General features: G+C 39.8%; 2 protein-coding genes across 5 annotated transcripts in view; one reads left to right on the forward strand and one right to left on the reverse strand.

Annotated features, from left to right (window-relative positions):
• LOC138370890 (PDZ domain-containing protein 8-like) overlaps nt 1-4,964 on the reverse strand; it is a 213,436-nt gene extending 208,472 nt beyond the window's left edge. For all 3 annotated transcript variants that reach the window (XM_069335534.1, XM_069335533.1, XM_069335532.1), the window contains exon 1: nt 4,842-4,964. The gene's annotated coding sequence lies outside the window, so the exon portion shown is untranslated. The remainder of the gene's footprint in view (nt 1-4,841) is intronic.
• Nucleotides 4,965-6,600: 1,636 nt separating this feature from the next.
• LOC138370892 (uncharacterized) overlaps nt 6,601-20,866 on the forward strand; it is a 37,711-nt gene continuing 23,445 nt past the window's right edge. Inside the window, exons 1-3 of one of the 2 annotated variants that reach the window (XM_069335536.1) lie at nt 6,601-6,942; nt 11,173-11,376; nt 16,638-16,844. In XM_069335536.1, coding sequence (XP_069191637.1) covers nt 11,194-11,376; nt 16,638-16,844 — 390 coding nt within the window. In that variant the 5' untranslated portion in view covers nt 6,601-6,942; nt 11,173-11,193. Of the gene's footprint in view, nt 7,367-11,172; nt 11,377-16,637; nt 16,845-20,866 lie in introns of both variants that reach the window. The other variant, XM_069335535.1, reaches the window with a different exon arrangement.

The following is a 20,866-nucleotide window of genomic DNA, read 5'->3' on the forward strand; positions in this document are numbered from 1 at the left end:
CAACCAAGGTGGCATTACACAACACTAACTTACACCTATATTAATATGAAATCTGTCACCGATTACACAATTAACTCCTATTAACTCTTGCATTATTCATACACTATGAACATCATATTCACATTAGCCCTTTTTAATATTTCACCCCACTAGACTTTAAAATTATTCTTGCCCCCCCCCCCCCTCACTACTACTGCTAGCCTCTTCACCATTAACTTTCTCCCATGCCTATATTTAACATTCTTATTTATCCATTTTTACAGCATTACAAGAGCTTGAATAAATTTGAAAAAATATGAAACGGTATTTGTTTTTTACAACTGAAAGTACTTGTGCAATCTATGACTATAAAATAGTAACTAGTCAATTTAATAAAAACTACAGTAATAATTTATATATTTACCAAAACAGACTGAAAATATATTATTCAGCTAGTGGCATATATTCAGATTCAGATTCAGATTCAGATGTTTATTCAGGTAAGGTATATACATACAAGTGATGTTACATTAATGGATTGATATATAGATAGAGCTAGTACATACAATGCCTAAAGCCACTATTACGCAATGCGTTTCGGGCAAGAAAACATTAATATCTAGAACTTAATACTAATTGAGCATAAAGAATAAAAAGTGTTGAGAACAAATACAAATAAAGATAAAAAAAGGGGGAACATGACTGAAAAAGCAGCACAAATACAATAGGTTGACAAACAGTGTTGATTAATAAAAAAGAAAATAACAGACATGGGTTGACAATAGAGGAGTGAGGTAGATTACAGGGAATTTATTAGGTAGTGTTTAGTTTTTATCTTAAACTGGTTGAGAGAGGTACAGTCTTTAACATGGTTGGGAAGGTCATTCCACATTCTGGGCCCCTTGATTTGCAGAGCATTTCTAGTTTGATTAAGACGTACTCTAGGAATATCAAAACTGTATTTATTTCTGGTGTGGTGCTCATGGGTTCTGTTACAACCTTCTATGAAGCTTTTAAGATCAGGATTGGCATTATAGTTTAGCGTTTTATATATGTATAATACACATGAGAGAATGTGCAGTGACTTAATATCTAACATATTCAGAGATTTGAGTAGGGGTACCGAGTGATGTCTGGGGCCAGAGTTGGATATTGTTCTAATAGCAGCTTTGTGTTGGGTAATTAGAGGACGTAAGTGATTTTGGGTAGTAGAACCCCAAGCACAAATACCATAGTTGAGATAAGGATATATAAGGGAGTAATAGAGAGTCACCAGGGCAGGGCGTGGTACATAATATCTGATCTTAGAAAGAATGCCCACAGTTTTTGAAACTTTTTTTGATATATTTAGAATGTGTCCCTGGAAATTCAGCTTGTGGTCAATGAGAATGCCAAGGAATTTGCCATCTAATTTGTTACAAATTTGGGTATTGTTTATTTTGAGATTTATATGACTAGAGGATTTATTGCCAAACAGAATATAGAAAGTTTTGTCAATGTTAAGGGTGAGTTTGTTGGAAGTTAGCCAAAGATGGACTTTATTTAGCTCAGTATTTACTGTGGCATTTAGAGCAAGAGGGTCAGGACTGGAGTAAATGAAGGTTGTGTCGTCAGCAAATAGAATTGGTTTGAGGTGTTGGGAGGCATTTGGAAGGTCATTAATGTAGATGAGAAAGAGGAGAGGGCCAAGTATGCTGCCCTGAGGAACACCAATGTTGATGGGTAGGGTGGGAGAAATTGTATTATTCACAGAAACATATTGGAGCCTGTCAGTAAGGTAGGACTCGAGGTATTGTAGGGAGTGTCCTCTGACTCCATAATGATGTAATTTAAGAAGAAGGTTATGGTGGTTGACAGTATCAAAAGCTTTACGCAGGTCCACAAATAACCCAACAGGGAACTCCTTTTTATCAAGAGCTGTATGAATCGAGTTAAGCATACTAATAAGTGCATCGTTAGTGCTTTTTTTGGGTCTGAAGCCATATTGGCAAGGGCTAAGTATATTGAGTTTGGCTAGATATGAGTAAAGCTGCTTATATATAAGTTTTTCAAAAATTTTTGACAAGTTTGGCAGGATTGATAGAGGTCTGTAGTTGTTAACATCTGTGGGGTCACCACATTTGTGGACAGGCGTTACTCTCGCTTTTTTTAGAATATCTGGAAAGGTTTGGAGTTCAAGTGACTTGTTGAAGAGCAAAGCAATAGCAGGGGCTAAAGATCTGGAGGCTTTTTTATAAATTAAAGTTGGTATCTCCTCAAGGGCACCAGACTTGGTTTTAAGGGAAAGGATTATCTCATTGACGTCAGTGGAGTTAATAGGCTTTAGGTACAGAGACTGTGGATAGTTACCTGTAAGATAGTCCTTAATGTCAGTACTGGAAGATGGAATATCATTTGCAAGGGATGAACCAATGGAAGAGAAGAACCTATTGAACTCAATAGCAGAATCAGAGGCTGAAAGCTGACCATCGTTATTAGACAGGAGAGTCGGTTTGTTATTTAAAGATTTCTTTGATCCCAATATTTGTGAAATTGTGCTCCAAGTTTGTTTAATGTTGCTCTTTATTTGAGTAAATTTATCTTCGTAGTATTTAGTTTTGGCTCGTCTAATTATCTTAGATAGCAATAATGAGTAATTCTTTGAGAATTCTTTGGAGACAATTCCTAACCTATACTTCTTCTCAAGGTCGTGTTTTTTGTTAATGGATTTCAGTATTCCCTTTGTAAGCCAAGGATTGTTAAGCCTTTTGCTTGTGACTTGTTTTGTAAGCCTAGGACAGTGGGTGTTATAAAGGCTAAGAGTTGTTTGTAGAAAAGATTGCACTGCTAGGTTGATGTCCCCTATGTTACCTAACTCGGACTCCCAGTTGACATTATCAGCAGCAGTTATAAAATTGTTTATAGCAGTTTCATTGTGCAGCCTAAAGCTTAACTCCCTTGTTTCAAGAGGTGGTTTGCTAATGTTAGTTAAGAGAAATGTGGGGTAGTGGTCTGTAGTGCTGTCGGTGATTATACCTGAAGTAAGCGGAGAGGTTATGTTGGTCCAGATGTGATCTAGAGTCGTGGCAGTGCTATCAGTGATTCTAGTAGGTCTAGTGATTAAGGGTATGAGGAAGCAGGAATTCATACAGTTGAGGAAGCTAACAGCAGTAGGGTGTTCTGGCTCGCAGAGGTCAATATTAAAGTCCCCTGCGATAATTAGGTGGTTTTTGTTCAGTCTGTTATCAAGTATTAGATTTCTAAGGTTTGAGTTGAATACAGACACATCAGTGTTGGGAATTCTATAGACTGCACCCACAGACAGGACAGACTCGGCACCCTTGACTCTGAAGCTGGCGAAGATATACTCCCCATAGCAGTCTCTAGTTCTAATTTCTTTTAAGCATGTTAGTTCTTGGTGGTAGTAAAGAGCAGTGCCACCACCTCTCTGAAGTTGACGACAGTTGTGAATTGCTGAGTAGTTAGGCATGTTAAAGAGTTGAGTAGTATCCTCTTTCAACCATGTTTCAGTAAGTATAATAAAAGAGAATTTGTTGCCAATAGTTTCAATCAAGGCACTAACATCATCGAAGTGTTTACCTAGGGATCTAATGTTCAAATTGATTACAGAGATATTGTGATTATGAGTTAATACATTGTTTACATCATGTGCTGCAAAATATCTGCAATTTAGATCATTAAAGTGATTATCGTCATAGATAGTGGATAAGAGGTTAAGTTCTGGGTCTATACTTGACTGCATAAAAAAAGCTGATTGTAGAATCAGAAATAAGTAGAAATAAGCTATAAAATAGGGAAAAATATATACACAATACTGTACAAAAACACAAAAGGGGCTTACAGGGGTACAATGGAGTAAGGGAGTATGGCTAGGCTAGGCAACCTAGGCAGTTAATGAGATTAAAGAAAAAACATGTAAACATGGACTATACAAAACACAAGATATAGAAACAAAAAATACAAAAAAAAACAAATTGAGCAAAAATGAAAAAAAAACGAAAAAATGAGGTAGATTGTTTACGAGTACTCTCAGGTACACTGTAAGTAACAATTTGCAATTTGAGATGCAGGCAAAGCCAGGGGTACAATGGAGTAAGGGAGCATGGCGAGGCTAGGCAACCTAGGTAATAAATGAAATCAAAGAAAAGTTGAATAATAAACATAGGCAAATTTAAGCTAATGATTAATAACTATAGATAGTTCAGTAATGACTGTATAATTAAAAAGACCTGAAGAACTACTAATAACTCAATTAAATAATTTCGGTAAATGACTAGGTAAGAGTAAGTTAAAAATTAAGTCAGAAAATGAACCAAGGAGATTTAGGATACCTAGCCCCACTAGTTGACATATTTGTAACACTAAAACCAAAACTACACTGAAAAAGCTATTGAACTGACAGCTCAAGCCATTTCATGCATGTAAATATAAAACACACCACGACAAAATATGTTAGAGGAGGTAGGAAGGTGAAGTAAGACACGAGTGAGTAAACTACAGTAGTGGCTAACAAAGGGTTTATGAACTGCATCTACTACTACAAGACTGCGACCTGTATGGGATACCACAAGTACAATATGTACACTTAAATATCTCTCCAGTTGTAGATTTTTATCATTATCATTCTAAAAATATATGAAACAGCTCGTTATTTAGCCATTAAGCTTGCCATTTCCATACGTGAGGCAACAATGACGCTCTGAACACATAACTCATCAATGACAAAAAAAAATATATATATCTTTCTTCTGAAATCCACCTATTCATAACGACCTAACGTAGCTCAGTCCTCCGACTTGCACTCCCATCCGTAATATATCTTGACCGCGTTAAAATTTACCACATTGAAGGTCGGGTCTTACCTCATTAACCATTCACACAGACATCCCCCGAGCGTCATGTCAGAGGTGTTCCACCATCCTCACAGCTGACGTGCAGACGACGCCCGCTGGAGCCTTCACCTTTTGCCGACAGATGGCACCTCGCGCCTGAGCGATACTCAACGGAAATTAACAACTGCCAAAATATTGATATCTGCACTGTCTTTCATAAATAATATACTAATGTTAATTATTGTAATAAACAAATATTTAATATATGGTGCCTTGTCATATCCATGTGTATTTAGGGTTCAGACACCGAAGGATTTTACGAATAAAATGCAACGTAATTAACAGAATATTTTCATTGTCATGTGCTTTGCATTTGTAAACAAATCTCCGAGTGTTCAGAGTTGACTTTGGCTTCATTGGTTGAAGACACGCATATTTATCTTTAAATACCAACTAAGAGTTATTGTTCAAGCTTTTAATTCTTGTATTTATTTATATAAGAAATATTAAAACAAAATATTAATAAAAATATTAGTTAATTTAAAGTTTTTTTTATTAACAAGCTACATGAAAGATTAGTGTAAATCAAAGACTAGTTATAGGTTCATCTAATATTCCCATCTCACAGGATGGTTAGTCATACATGGAATCAGGGGAGAAAATACCAGCCTCAATACAAAAACAAATCAACTCTGACTAAAAATCAGTAGAGAACATGAAATGTAAGGCTGATCAATTAGCCCCCGCTAGCAAAATCTGGGTACAGCACAAAAATATCTTCCAACATTCCTGAGTTTATGAAGTAATTACAGAGCTCAAAGTACCTCATACCATTTGGTTTGAAGTCACCTATAACAGGGCAATCACAGATATAGTGTTGGAGAGTATGTCCAAGCTCTTGTTGTTCACATAGACTTGTTCAAAGACTAGTTATAAGTTCATCTAATATTCCCATCTCACAGGATGGCTAGTCATACATGGAATCAGGGGAGAAAATACAACAATTGGAATGTTCCCCATTGGGGGGGATTCATTACCTGCAGCCACCTACCATAGATATCGATATCCCAGCCTAATCCTGACAATTACAATGTCACACACTGTCTAGTGGATGTTTTATGCTTATCATTTTATGGGCTATTCATGCCCTTTTGGGTGGCTTAATATTTATCAATCAATCGAGTAATCATTACGAGCTCACCATAGCACGTGCTACTTGGAACTTTTTGTTATGAGTAGCTGAATCTAAAACAACAATAAACAACGAGTAATCCTTTTACGGGCTATTCATGTCCGTGCCACCTCTTGGGTGGCTTAATCTTCATCAGTCAATCGAGAAATCATTAATCAACCAGTTCCCTGCCAAGTGAGTGGTGTATGGTGGGACATTTCACAAATCACACTGCACGACACAGGGGCCTGGTAGCCTGGTGGATAGCGCACAGGCCTCATAATTCTGTGGTGCAGGTTCGATTCCCGCACGAGGCAGAAACAAATGGGCAAAGTTTCTTTCACCCTGAATGCCCCTGTTACCTAGCAGTAAATAGGTACCTGGGATTTAGTCAGCTGTCACGGGCTGCTTCCTGGGTGTGTGTGGTGTGGAAAAAAAATAGTTAGTAAACAGTTGATTGACAGTTGAGAGGCGGGCCGAAAGAGCAAAGTTCAACCCTCACAAACACAACTAGGTGAATACTGGCCACGATTCCTCGCCGCAGAGACACGGCTTCCCTGCGACCTGAATGCCATACAAAATTCCCGCCTCACGCTTCCCATTCTCCTCAACCGCCAAGACCTTCCCTAGACCCAGTGCTGTAGCTGCCCCGAACCCATCAACAACAACAAGGCTCAATTACTGCAGAAAAAGAGGCAGCGCTCAGTTACTGCTAGAGGAGAGGAGACCAAAGGGAGCTTTCTGATTCAACCTTGAAGCTGTGCGGACGTCCGACTTCTCCGCCTAGGGGTCGCCAGAGAACGTTGTGGGGTTTTTCTGCCCATTGGGTTACGTTTTGCTGTAAGGCACAGTCATTCGACAGGCCGGATGGTTGAAACGCCCGGCGCATATATCGCTATGGGGTCACAGGAGCTTTGATGGATTTTCTTGCGTTTTCCGGCTTGCACCTCAGGCATTGAGGTGAGGTCCGGAGCCGACTTGGCCGAGAGGTGCCTCGGGCCTGTCAGGCCTTGGAGATTCCTTTGTTCCCTCGGGCCTGTCAGGCCTTGGAGGTTCCTTTGTTCCCTCTGGACGTGGAGGGCGTCTGGCTTTTGCTCTGCCGGGGTTGTTACCCTGTGTGTGGTGTAGGTTGCTGGTGCCTGCCCTGCCATCTGGTTATGTTTCTTTTCGGGATAGCCTCCCATTTTGTTTTCTTACCAGGAATCCAGTTCGACAAGTTGCATATGTCTACTTATGTTGACAGCAACCGATTAAGGGGATCTTCTTGCCGAGATTCTATTCTTTGTAGTACATGCAGTGGAATGAATAGAACTGTTGATGCCTTGTCTAAACTTGCCCTCAACTCGGCAGAAAAATTTAAATGCTAAATAACATTTTGCAGTAGGTAAGTGCTCTATTTTTTTTCATGTTTCATGGGTGTTATTTGGCATGTGTCACAGAATTTGGTATTGTGGTAAGTATGCACCCTTTCTATTTATCTGCTCTTGACTGCAGAGTAATGGCCAGAAATATCACCTAGAATTCTGAAATGCACATTTAAGTTCTTAAGAGAGACAAAACTGTCTTGCATGTAAGCTTGAAATCCACAATCAGCTTAATACATAAAAAGGAGAGGCACATAAACCAAAGTTAAAAAATGAATTGTGTAGGTAGAGCCTATATACAGAACTTAAACTGTTGTAGACCTTTATCCAAAATGACAAATTTTTTTTCCAATGTTATAATAACTTATATGGGTGAAGCTGATAGACTAGGACAAAAATATTTGCATCATTAATTACCTACATGAATACTGTAATTTCATGTTGTTTTGGCTATAAATTCTTATTGCAGAAATTATATACAGTTTGGTTCACCTTATAGTTTTCCATAGTCTGGAACAGGAAGCCTGTTAAGATTATCATGTTCCCTGGCCCTAGGCCAGCTACTGATGACCATCTCCAATATGCAACCCACAACAGTTGCCTGACTCCTGGGTATCTATTTTACTCCTAGGTGAGCAGAGGCATTAAGTGAAAACGAATGTACTTGACCATCTCAGTTCCACCTTGGATCCTCAGTTGTGAGCTGAGGAAGTAGACCACTGCACTGTACAATGTTTTACACATTTTTAACCTACTATTGTAAATCATAATTAATTGCTCTGGAGACATTACTTATGAGAGCTTGTAATTATTGCAGTACTGTACTTGCAGTGGTTAATTTGGTTTGAGACTCCTATAACCCAGGTGAATGAAATTAATTTTGGTATATTATGTACCATTGGAAAGAGCTCAAACATCAGGCAGTACCCAGTACAGTGTTCACAATACATAGGTTAGGTAGAAATTATATACAATAGGTTCTTATTTTACTCTATAATAATAATTTCCTCAGCCCTTTTTGATGATAATCTTATACATATACAAAATTCGTCACCCACTGCTGCAATCACTTCAAACTCCTTGGGTAACACTCAAGCTTTGGACAGGTTTTTATGAAGATGGAGGCAAAATAGCTTATGACTCACTCACCAAAAAGCACTCAAATGTTAGTCAAATTACCTAAGTTAAGCATACTGCAATTACATAATTTGTTGATGATAATGTTAGTGAAATGTGAAATATAGTCAAATGGGGTAACAAAATAATTGTCCTGATGTTATTTTTTTTTAAATAAAAATGGGACCTGATGCAAAATGCTACTCTACCATGTGCAATCCATTGTTTTTCTTATTACACTTTATTTTGTTGAAGCATTTTTAATGCAACTTTATTATTCATATGTAGCATAAAATGGCTTGAATTTAGAATGAGGGATTGTGCAGAGTATATTGCATTTCAATATTTTATGAATTAATGTATACATTATTTAGTTAGGAAGTATTTAATTTAAACCTAAGTAAATAAATATGCATTATACCCCAAACTTAACTTTTATAGCATTAGTATCTAGTAGCTACTGAATTATTTCTCTACTAGCAAAATGCATACAGTGGCCATAGCTAGAGACTTTACCCAATAAATGGTAATACACAGATTGTCAGACGTAGAATATTCAATTTATGATTGTCTCATTGAATATGACAGCATATTCCATATATACTATTTTCTGGTTTAGGGCTTCTATCCCTCATACTAATGCTCTTGCATCAGGGTTCAGCAGATTTCCTATAATTAATCAAAACTACCCAGCCCGATGGAATCATTGCTTCCCTGGATGTCAAATCCCTATTTACCAACGTTCCAGTCAACACAACCATAGAAATGATACTGGACAGAGTACGTATACAGAGACGAAAGCACCCCCAAATTAGACATACCCGAGCCACACTTGAAGAGTCTTCTCGAGGCATGTACAAAGGAAGCCCCTTTCATCAGTCCACAAGGAGACATGTATCTACAAATAGATGGAGTAGCAATGGGTTTCCCCTTAGGAGTGTTATTTGCTAATTTTTATATGGGAATCATCGAAGACAGAGTCTTCAGTAGCAGACAAAAACCAACTGTATATTGCCGTTATGTAGATGACATATTCATCATAGTAAAAGACTCAGACGAACTAATTGATCTAAAAAGCCATCTAGAGAGAGAGAGAGAGTCAGTACTCCGATTTACACATGAAAGTAGTGAAAATAACAGTCTGCCATTCTTGGATGTACTAATAACAAAAACAGGAACCTCTTTAAGCACCAACGTATATACTAAGCCTACCAACATAGGATTATGCCTGAACAGTAAAAGTCAGTGCCCCCAAGGATACGAAGCCAGTGTTCTCAATGCTTATATTCGTCAAGCACTTACCCACTGCTCCGAACGTGAGTAGAGAGTTTGAAAGAATAACACAGGTATTGGTGAACAACGGATATAGCAACACGGAAATAAATGCTGCTATAAGAAGACACCTGGACCGATGGTATAATCCTGAACCTAGAACAGAAACCACAATACCTCCAATAAAGTTATATTACAAATCAACCATGCACAGTGAACATAAAAAAGAGGAAAGAATAATGAAAGAAATAATCTGTAAAGGAGTAAAAAGCATTACTCCTAACCAAAACATACACCTGATGAATAGGGAGCTGGTCGGCCGAGCGGACAGCACGCTGGACTTGTCATCCTGTGGTCCCGGGTTCGATCCCGGGCGCCGGCGAGAAACAATGGGTAGAGTTTCTTTCACCCTATGCCCCTGTTACCTAGCAGTAAAATAGGTACTTGGGTGTTAGTCAGCTGTCACGGGCTGCTTCCTGGGGGTTAGAGGCCTGGTCGAGGACTGGGCCGCAAGGACACTAAAGCCCCGAAATCATCTCAAGATAACCTCAAGAAATCATATTCTACAAAACCAAGAAGACTTCCGACCTTATCAAAAACAGCCCGAAGCCGATGGAGAACCCTCTACAGCAGTCAAGCGTTGTATACATGTACACTTGCCCCCACAAAGGATGTAACCTTCAATCTAAGTACTGTACATAGGTATTACGTCGACCAAGCTGACGAGGCGTTTGATCTGTCATCTTCAATCCGGTGCCCCCAGGAATCACATGAGACAAGCCCATGATATCACCCAAACAAGAGAAATGTTGAACAAAAATACCTGTATAATAGACAAAACCCAAGATGTAAGAAGATTACAAATTCTTGAAGCAATTCACTTAAGAATAGAACAACCTGCCATGAACACCCAAATCACGGAACTATTTACTCTACCCACCATGAGAGTATGGACAAGACTGGAATATAACGATGCCAACACAGAAGACACTGCTCAACATAACAGGCCTAATACACCTGATTAATCTTTGTATGTGCTTCATCCCCCATTTATTCCCTATGTATCCCCTTACCTTTTCCTTTATTGTACTTGTTTTATCACCTGACCCCCGTACTGGTATAAATTAACGAGTTCTGTAATTTCTTTTCACTTGAGAATGAACCATGGAGGTTCGAAACGTTGTGCGATTTTATAATTAGTGTAATATATTCTTCAGTTATTCAATTCTTTTCTTCACCAAAAAACAACATGACTTTTGGTGAACTCCTCTTCCAGCTGAACCCTGATGCAAGAGCATTAGTAAGACAGATAGCAGCCCTAAATCAGAAAATAGTAAATATGGAATATGCTGTCATATTCAATGAGACATGCATAAAAGAAAACCTGCTACCAGTACTGTATACACTAATTTATGATTGCTGTATCAATTTTTTTCAGGACAATTCCATCTCCTCCATCATGTATCACAGCTCGGGTGACACATACGCTATCCTTCCCACTAGTATAAAGCCTCGTAGGCTCCAGCCTGGAAAGCGAACTATACTGGTTTCGATTTTACTCTCTCTGATGCTATTAATATCACAGCTTCTGCGAGCCTTGCAGCTTGACCAGCCTCCAAGACTGACAAATGTTAATATGCAGGTGAGAGTTTTAGATTTAGTTTTTCACACCACACTACTGATGGCAAAGTATATTAAAGACTTGAATTGATCTTAATGTTGTTATATATTTTTATATTTATGAGGAACTCTTCACTAGCTACCCAAGGGTAACTATTTCCACCGAGCCGTAACCCAACACATCATGCCTCTGAGACCCCCTCTCTCACTTATCTGAAGACAGGCTGTATGATGATTTGCGTGGCTTTTGTTCTATGTCCATATTGGGTTTATTCTTTTTTGTGTGCTTTTGGCTAATTGTCATGGCTTTCTCATCACAGTCCATACTTGAAAGCAATTTGAAGTTTCTCAGGATGTGCATTGGTGTGTTCAAGCCCTTTTGGCCATTCCTTTTGTCTCTTGCAAGCAGCCTGTTGGATTTAGAGGTCTATTCACCTGTGTTTGTATTGTTTATTGGTTCTGGCCAAGCCACCCTGCTTGGCTGCCTATTGGGTTTTAGCTGCTTAGATGGACTGGACTTAACTGTATAAGCCTTTGTAGTCACTGTATATAGTAAGTGTTATGGTTCACATTTCACCATAGTTTTCACATAAAGTTTGTGAGTATCTAATCTTAATACTGTATTATCTTAAACATTTGTATCATGTATCTGCCTTGGCCAGTTCAGATGGTTTCGGTTCACTTGACATCTGTGTTCTTTGTCAATCCATGGTTCTAAGCAGTTTCAGGCTGCAAATCTGCAAGCAATCATTGGGCTGGTAGAGGTGGCATTGGAATATGAATAAGGTTAAAGATGAGTTGAGGTATTTGGTTTTCTGGGTTCTGAGGTTTTCTCCAAGAAGTTCCAGATAGATCTCTGTCCCCATTTAGACCTCCCTCATTGTCTGCCTTATTTTCCAATTTGTTTACTTTGCTTTACTTTTAGGACAACCTGACCCAGAATTTTCACCAGACTAACACGGCTCTTTGATATTTTTGTCTTTAGGGGGTTCTTTGTTCTTATATACCTTTAAGTTTAAGCACCCAGTCATTTGACTTTACTGCTGGCCAGAGCTCTAGTCCTCTCTGAGTTGGTCCTCTTTGGCTTTCTGATTAATTGGTAGACATCCTAGTTTGTGCTTCTTCAGGTTCGAACTTGGTAGAATCCGGTTAGGGATGCCATGGTGATTTCCTTCTCTGAATTGGTTGACCCAAATGACCCAATACCTGATCAGCCAGGCTGTGACTCATGCGTCAGGCTGTGAGCAGCCTTGTCTAACAGCCTGGTTGATCAGTCCAGCAACCAGGAGGCCTGGTCGACGACCGGGCCGCGGGGACGCTAAGCCCTGGAAGCACCTCAAGATAACCCTTTTGTGGCTGTCTCTCCATCACTAGCTGGTGCTGGAAAGGTCTCAGCCTTCTTGTTGGGATCTCAGGTGCCTCCTGGTTAGCTTAAACTTTGTGTAGTTTACCTGATGTTCTTCAAGTCAAATCAAATCAAATAAAATCAAATATTTATTCAGGTAAAAATACATATATACAATAAAGAGGTCTGGTAGCTGAGCGGACAGCGCGCAGGACTCATAATTCTGTGGCCTGGGTTCGATTCCTGGACCAGGCAGAAATAAATGGGCAAAGTTTCTTTCACCCTGATGCCCCTGTTACCTAGCATTAAATAGGTACCTGGGAGTTAGACAAACTCCCAGGTATCCAACTCCCAAACTCCCTGCTAAAAAACATTAGTTAGTAGTTAGTTACAGTTGATTGATTGACAGTTGAGAGGTGGGCCGAAAGAGCAGAGCTCAACCCCTGCAAAAACAACTAGGTGAATAAAAGATGAGTTACAAACATAATGTTGGATTTCTAGAAAGATCTAGTACATACAATGCCTAAAGTCACTAATATGCACAGCATTTTGGGCAAGGTGTGGGAAAAAACACTTTACACTGAAACTCAATACTAATTGAGATCAAAGCATAAATTGAGTTAAAAAAGGGAAATGGGGGGGGGGAAGGGGGGGGGACATGGCAGAAATCAGCAGTTATACAAGTTGGTCAACAAACATTTCCCTGTCCACGGAATGTACGATTGACGCCGACTCCTTCAGTTGGCTCTGCTGGACGTACGGGATCCCAGAAGTCGATCTCTTCATGTTGGCATGGTTTCGGCATTACCCTTCCCCGACTGCGGAGCTTTCACAATGGACGCCTCTTGGCAGGACTGGTCGAGGTGGGGTTACCTGAATCTCTTTCCCCCTGGTCTAGCTGTTGCTTCAGGTTCTGGCTCAGTTGGAGTCATACCACGGGAGAGTAGTCCTTGTGGCCCCTTGGTGACCGGCCCAGCCTTGGTTTCAGGTGTTGCTTGTTCGGTATGTGAACCTGGGGCGTTTTCCTCAATTCCGCCTCTTCCAGCAGGTCGGACCGGTCCGGTACACTGCTGGTTCGATCTTCTCCTCCGCTCTTCGTGTCTGGTCTTTTTTACGCGGGTTTATCACCATTTGTATGGTGATCAGGTGGCTTCGTTGATGGTGTTCCACCTGCGTGCTTCATCTCGGCGACAGTATGAAGTTTCCTAGTGCTCTTTCCAACATTTTTTCTCTCTTCGTAGGTTGTCTTCTATTTCACATCAGGTTGTCTTGTCCTTTCTTTCTTGGATTTTTCAGGACCGTCATTTGATGCCGAATACTATCGCCTCATATTGTGTGGGGCTAGCGGAGCCACTCCAGCTTGCGTTCAGGATGGATTTCACTTCTGCCCTGTTCTATAAGCTTTCACGTGCTTTGTTTCACTTCTGGCCTGCTCATGCACCTCGGCCTCAGTGGCCGGGGACGCGCTTTGGGTTGATCCAGTTTCACTCGTTCCCTGTTCCATTGCTCGGGTCTCCCAAGTGACCCACAGGGTTATTCAGTCTATCCAACCTGTGGTCTATCCTCGTGCCCATGACGTTCGTAAGTTTGCTGGTTTGGCTGCCGTCTTCAGCAACATGTCTTGGACTGATATTTGGGCGCGGGGATTTTGGAGGTCGATCAGGATCCTGGCCGCCTGTTCTTTGGTCAACATTCCTGGCCGTTCGTGTGTGGCTTTGGGTCACAGGTTGCAGCCAGTTGTGTCAACGTCGAGTTGAGGAACACGTGGCAGCCGCCTCCCGGGTAAAGTGAGGTCGCCTCGTCTCTCTTTTCCGTATCTTTGCTTATGTAGCTCCAGGGAGCCGAAGGGGCTCCCCACAGAAAACCAGCATTGAATGTAATGAAACGCCATTATCTGGGTGAGCCCCGAAGGCTCCCTGGCACCCTCCCTCCCTCCGGTCGGCACTTTTCATGTTTTGATGCTTATCCTCCGAACTGGAGTTGCTGAGTAGCCGGCGCGGTGGGGTCTGGGACTCCCCCCTCCTGGGAAGAGGAGGGCTGCGCAGATGAGCAGCGTAACAGCGAGGTGTGACATTTGCTTATTTCCTTGGGATTTGAGGGAGTTCTGCCTCTCTGTTCAGTTTCCAGTTGCAATTCTCTTACCATGTGGGGTCTGTTTTGTTATGCCTACCTTTCTGGGTGTCTAACCCCAGTCGATGACAGATTAGGAAAACCCCTAACTACAGGGGGTTTTCCAAGGATCATTTCTCCCTGTACCAAGTTCTGGCTCGTGGTCCCCAGTAGGCTGAACTCCATTGACTAATGCCCAGGTCTAATGTAATGCATATTAGCCGATAGCTCCCGGGAGCATCTGGGGCTCACCCAGAAAATGGTGTTTCATTACATTCAACCCCATTTTTTTTTTTTTTTAACATTGGCGGATATGCATGTAATTCTTTACACTATCGCACTCCGGGCACGCGCGCCGCAGAAATGACGTAATGCGCCATTCAGTGCGGGCGATTTTGAGGTGACACCAAAAAGTGTATACTCGTTTCAGTTTTCTCACCTTAATTCTCGTGCTACGTCATTTGTTTTGGTATCATTGTGTTCGAAATAGAATTCCCTACAGAGGTATATGCATATAAGGTCCAAAAGCCCGTCGTGACTCCCCACAGCAAAGCCTAAAGTCGGCCAAGTTATCCATGAACGAGCACCAATTGGCACACCTGCAGACTAATGTATATACTCATTCAGTTTGATAACATAAATTTTTGTTTTACGTGTTTCATTTTGGTATCAATTTGTTCGCAAAATAAAGGCTCGTATTTTAAATCTAGTCCCATAATAATAGAACAATAAATGGAATTTTAACAAATATAGTATTTAAAATTTTGAACGCTCATTACCACAAAATTATTTATATATTTCCAGTGTTCTGACACCAATTTTCGTGTTTCGTCTTTCATTTTAATATCAAATTGTTCGCAATATAAAGGCGCATATTTTAAAACTAGTCCCATAGTAATAGAAAAATAAATGGAATTTTAGCAAATATTTTAAAATTTGGACCACAAAAGTATTTATTTTCTTTCTGACATTTATTATCTTTCTGACGTCAATTTTTGCGTTACATCCTTCATTTTGGTATCAAATTGTTCGCATTAAAAAGGCACATATTTTAAAACTAGTCCCATAATAATAGAACAATAAATTAAATTTTAACAAATATTTTAACTTTTGGACACTTTTTGACGCTCATCACCACAAAATTATTTATATCTTTCCAGTGGTCTGACATCACTTTTTATGTTACGTCTTTCATTTTGGTATCAAATTGTGCACAATCTAAAGGCGCTCATTTTGAAACCACTCCCAGATTGATCAGATAAAATTTAAATTTTTAACAAATATTTTAATGAGTGACTCCGGACCGAGTCATCCGAGACGGCTCGGAAGAAAAATGGGTGACGACGGACGGAGACATTAGGGTGCGATAGTGTTAAGCCACATGTTAGGGGTTAATTTTTGCTAATATGTCACTTTCAATGGAGTGATAAATTCTGTATTATTGATTGCTTTGGTTTTTTAGAGTTACTAATTTCTGTCAAGCTGTTGCTTAGTTTTTCTAGTGGGTTTTTCTCAGTTTTGGCTTAATTTATGATTGTCTTGTAGAGAAAGCCAAATTGTGTTCTTGGCTCCCAGTAGACTCGAGTGGGTCTCAGAGGCCTCGTGTAATGATTTATGATTGTCTTGTAGAGAAAGCCAAATTGTGTTCTTAGCTCCCAGTAGACTTGAGTGGGTCTCAGAGGCCTCGTGTAATTCCCAAAGGTTTGGCAGGCCCAGTGTTATAGCTATGGGGAGCTTTTGATGAGTGACCCACCAAAAATTACCTTTCATTATTCAATACTTTATATTTGCAATAAGATAACTACATTTCTAATTTTTTTTATTTTCAGTCCTTAACAAGTCTCAATGAGGAAACAGATATACCAAATTGCATCAAAACATATTTGGGATCATCATCTCAACATTACAGTTCCAACACCCCGTCATGTCACCATCTCCCTGCACCACGTGGTTTGTGTTCGCTCGTGCAAAATTTATTTTTTAATAAGAAGCCTCCAGAATGCTCTCATCAGATCAAAGTCACTTTTTGTATCTCGGTAAGAAATGCTGTTACTCTCTTGCCATTTGTTTGGTTTCATGCTTATTGTTGATTTGTGGATATTAAGTTTTAAAATAATCATGTATGAATACAGTATATAAATATGCTAATACAGTACAGCCTTTAATGGCTTCCCTTATTAAATACATGATTTAATAGAACCAGTAGAAACAATCAGGGGTCAGATTCACGAAGCAGTTACGCAAGCACTTACGAACCTGTACATCTTTTCTCAATCTTTGGCGCCATTGTTTACAATTATTAAACAGTTAATGAGCTCTGAAGCACCAGGAGGCTGTTTATAACAATAACAACAGTTTATTGGGAAGTTTTAATGCTTGTAAACTGTTTAATAAATGTAACCGAAGCCGTCAAAGATTGAGGAAAGATGTACCTGTACACGTTCGTAAGTATTTGCATAATTGCTTCGTGAATCTGGGTCCAGGCTTCTGATGATTTTTGACGGCCTATGAATACACAGGATCAAAATCTGATGTTCATACAGAAGTGTGGAAAGCATAGTGCTCTAAATCTCAAAACATCCAATGCATGTAGAGGCAAGCAAAACAATTAGAAAACATGTCTAGCGATAGTTAGACACAGGTAACAAACCCATGATCACCAGGTGGAAGAAATTGGCTGCTGCTGGCTCCTTTGCATTAGTTTTACCTTGTTGTTACATGGATATAATTAACACCTTATTTCATGAACCTTCTGCCCAATCTTGACCTTATGTTTCCTGTTTGTTTGGCTTTTCAGCTTAGTGTTTGTTCCTGGCTATAAGCATTCTAGGTTATTGAGTTATCTTCCCTCTGGCTTGGTTGCTGTGGCCTTAGGGCCTATCCTTGTACCAGATTTGGCTGGATCTTCCAAGCATTGTTTTCAGAGTCCATTCCCCATTTTGGTCATGTACGTAGAAATGCTGGTGGTCTCATTGGCAGGTTCAGTGTCTGGATTAAGATTCTGATGTAGATTAAGATGAAGATTCTGAGGGGTTGATCTGGAGTGAAAGAATGTCTTCCCTGTGTTCTAGTGTTTAGCAGGGTACTGCATTAGATTCCTTCAAACTCAGATTTGTCCCCCATTTGGGCTTGGACATTCCTGGACCTGTACAGAGTAGTTTTGTTCTCCTTCAGTGCCTTTGGCCTCACAATGTCTTACTTAGTTGTTCTTGTGTTTTTGCTGCCATGTTCCCTATTTCTTAGGTGGTGTGTGGCAATGAGACCCCAATCCTAGGGTGTAGTCAGGTTTCATTCTGGATCTGGATTTGCAAAAGTTCTCTCCAGTTTCTGCTCTTTTCTAATACTCCTTGATACTTAATTGGGTTTGGTGTGTGTAATTTTACTGGTGCTTTTATGTCACCTGGTGGCTACTGGGTATGTCTGGATGTTTTTCTTTATCTTCCTCTTCTCTAGTATACCATGGTTTCTTTGCTGGAATTCCCATGAGGTTTATCTGGCTAGTTTCCTTGTTGAATTTGTAATTACTGTAGGTGTTGCAGTCTGCTTTTCCACGTTTAGTTTTCTAGGCATTCACTCGCGGCTGTCTGGGGTTTAGGCATTCCAGCCAGGTATTGGTTGCCCTTTATTTCGTTAGGGTAGGAATGGCATTCCCTGCCCTTATCATGTCAGTGTTGTACTTATGCGGGTGACATCGTGCTGATGCTATCATTGTTCTCCCCTATAGATCAACATTGAACTTTTGATCTCCTTGTTATGTCCTCCTTTTCAGGAATAACACATACCTCTATCAAGGCAGTGTGGTGAGGTAGGAGAGGGAAACCATGAGAAATATTGTTTAACACTTTCCCGAGCGGAGAGTACACTTCACAGATCTGCACGGAATGCTCCTGGCGGTGCGGGCAAGTGTGCGGCGACACCGAAATGTGTATACTCTTTCCAGTTTTCTCACCTTAATTCTCGTGCTGCGTCATTCATTTTGGTATCATTGTGTTCGCAATTAACACTTTGAGGTTCCACAGACTGATTATCTCGTCACTCATTTTTCTACTGAATGTGTTCCAACGACGCAATACTGAGTCACTCATTAAAATATTTTTAAAAAATTTAAATTTTATCAGATCAATCTTGTAGTGGTTTTAAAATAAGCGCCTTTAGATTGCACACAATTTGATACCAAAATCAAAGATATAACATGAAACTTGATGTCCAAACACTTGAAATATTATAAATAGGCCTATGGTCCGAATATTAAAATAATTGTTAAAATTCTATTTATTGTCCTATTATCTTGGGACTAGTTTTAAAATGCGCGCCGTTTTATTGCGAACAATTTGATACCAAAATGAAAGATGTAACACAAATATTTATGTCAGAACACTGGAAAGATATAAATAAATTTGTGATGATGAGCGTCCAGAATTAAAATATTTGTTAAAAATCCAGTTATTGTTCTATTATTCTGGGACTAGTTTTAAAATACTCGCCTTTTTATTGCGAACAATTTGACACCAAAACAAGCGACGTAGCACGAAATTTGATGTTATCAAATTGAACGAGTTGAACATTATGTTGCAATGTACAAAATGGTGCTCGTTCACGGGTAACTTTAGGCTTTTCTGCAGGGAGGCACTCCAGCCTTTTGTACATTTTATTCTTACACATCTGTAGGGAATTTAATTGCGAACACAATGATACCAAAACGAGCGACGTAGCACGAGAATTAAGGTAAAAAAATGGAACGAGAATGCACATGTTACTGATTTTGTGCGTTTTTGCCGACTTTACGCTTTGCTGTTGGGAGTCACGCTAGGCTTTTGGACATTATATTTATACACACCTGTAGAGAATTTAATTGCGAACACAATGATACCAAAACGAGCGACGTAGCGCGAGAATTAAGGTGAGAAAACTGGAATGAGTATACACATTTGGGTGTCACCGCACGCTTACCCGCACGGAGGGGCCACGATCCCCCTGTCAACCGCGAGTTTCCACGGAGCGCGAAAGTGTTAAATTCCCTGCAGGTGTATATGCATATAATGTCCAAAAGCCCGGTGTGACTCCCCCGCAGCAAAGCCTAAAGTTACCCGTGAACGAGCACCAATTGGCACACCACAACCTAATGTGTACAGTATACTCGTTCAGTTTGATAACATCAGTTTTCGTGTTACGTCTTTCATTTTGGTATCTAATTGTTCAGAATATAAAAGCGCGTACTTTAAAACTAGTCCTATAATAATAAAGCAGTTAATTAAATTTTAACAAATATTTTAAATTTTGGACATTCATCATCACAAAATTATTTATATCTTTCCGGTGTTCTGACATCAATTTTCGGGTTACATCTTTCATTTTGGTATCAAATTGTTCGCAATCTAAAGGTGCGCATTTTAAAACCAGTCCCATAATAATAGCACAATAAATAGAATTTTAACAAATATTTTAAAATTTGGACCAAAAAAGTATTTATAGTCTTTCCAGTATTCTGACATCAATTTTCGTGTTACTTCTTTCATTTTGGTATCAAATTATGCGCAATCTAAAGGTGCTCATTTTGAAACCACCCCAAAGTTGATCGGATAAAAACTGAATTTTGTACAAATACTTTAATTATTGGTCGCACACAGGCGTTACACACTCGGACTCGGGAGAAAAATTGTGGACTCCAGGCGGCGTTCCTAGAGTGCAATATCATTTTCTCTGTGAATCCCTAAGTTTTTGCCGTTTTGTTTCCTCCTGGTCCATAGGGTTAAGGTTTCAAATGTTATCTCATAAGAGAGTGTGTCTGGCTGGGGATCTTCTATGTCCTGAGCTGCCACCAGGTGGTGATCATGAAAGGTTGTTACCCATGTCTAACTAATGAGTGGCATGTTTTCTAATTAGTTTACTGATTGGCTGTATAACCATTGGATGTTTAGGTGGTCTAACTTTTTGTGCAGTGCACTCTTCTGTAGGTGGTTGTTGACCCCCCTATGCTTCCCTTGCCTCTATGAGATCACCAGATACACTCCCCTATGTATTTAGCAGACCTTCAAAAGTCATGTAAAGAACTGAGTGT

This window comes from Procambarus clarkii, chromosome 33 (assembly GCF_040958095.1).
Source record: "Procambarus clarkii isolate CNS0578487 chromosome 33, FALCON_Pclarkii_2.0, whole genome shotgun sequence".
Taxonomy (NCBI): domain Eukaryota; kingdom Metazoa; phylum Arthropoda; class Malacostraca; order Decapoda; family Cambaridae; genus Procambarus; species Procambarus clarkii.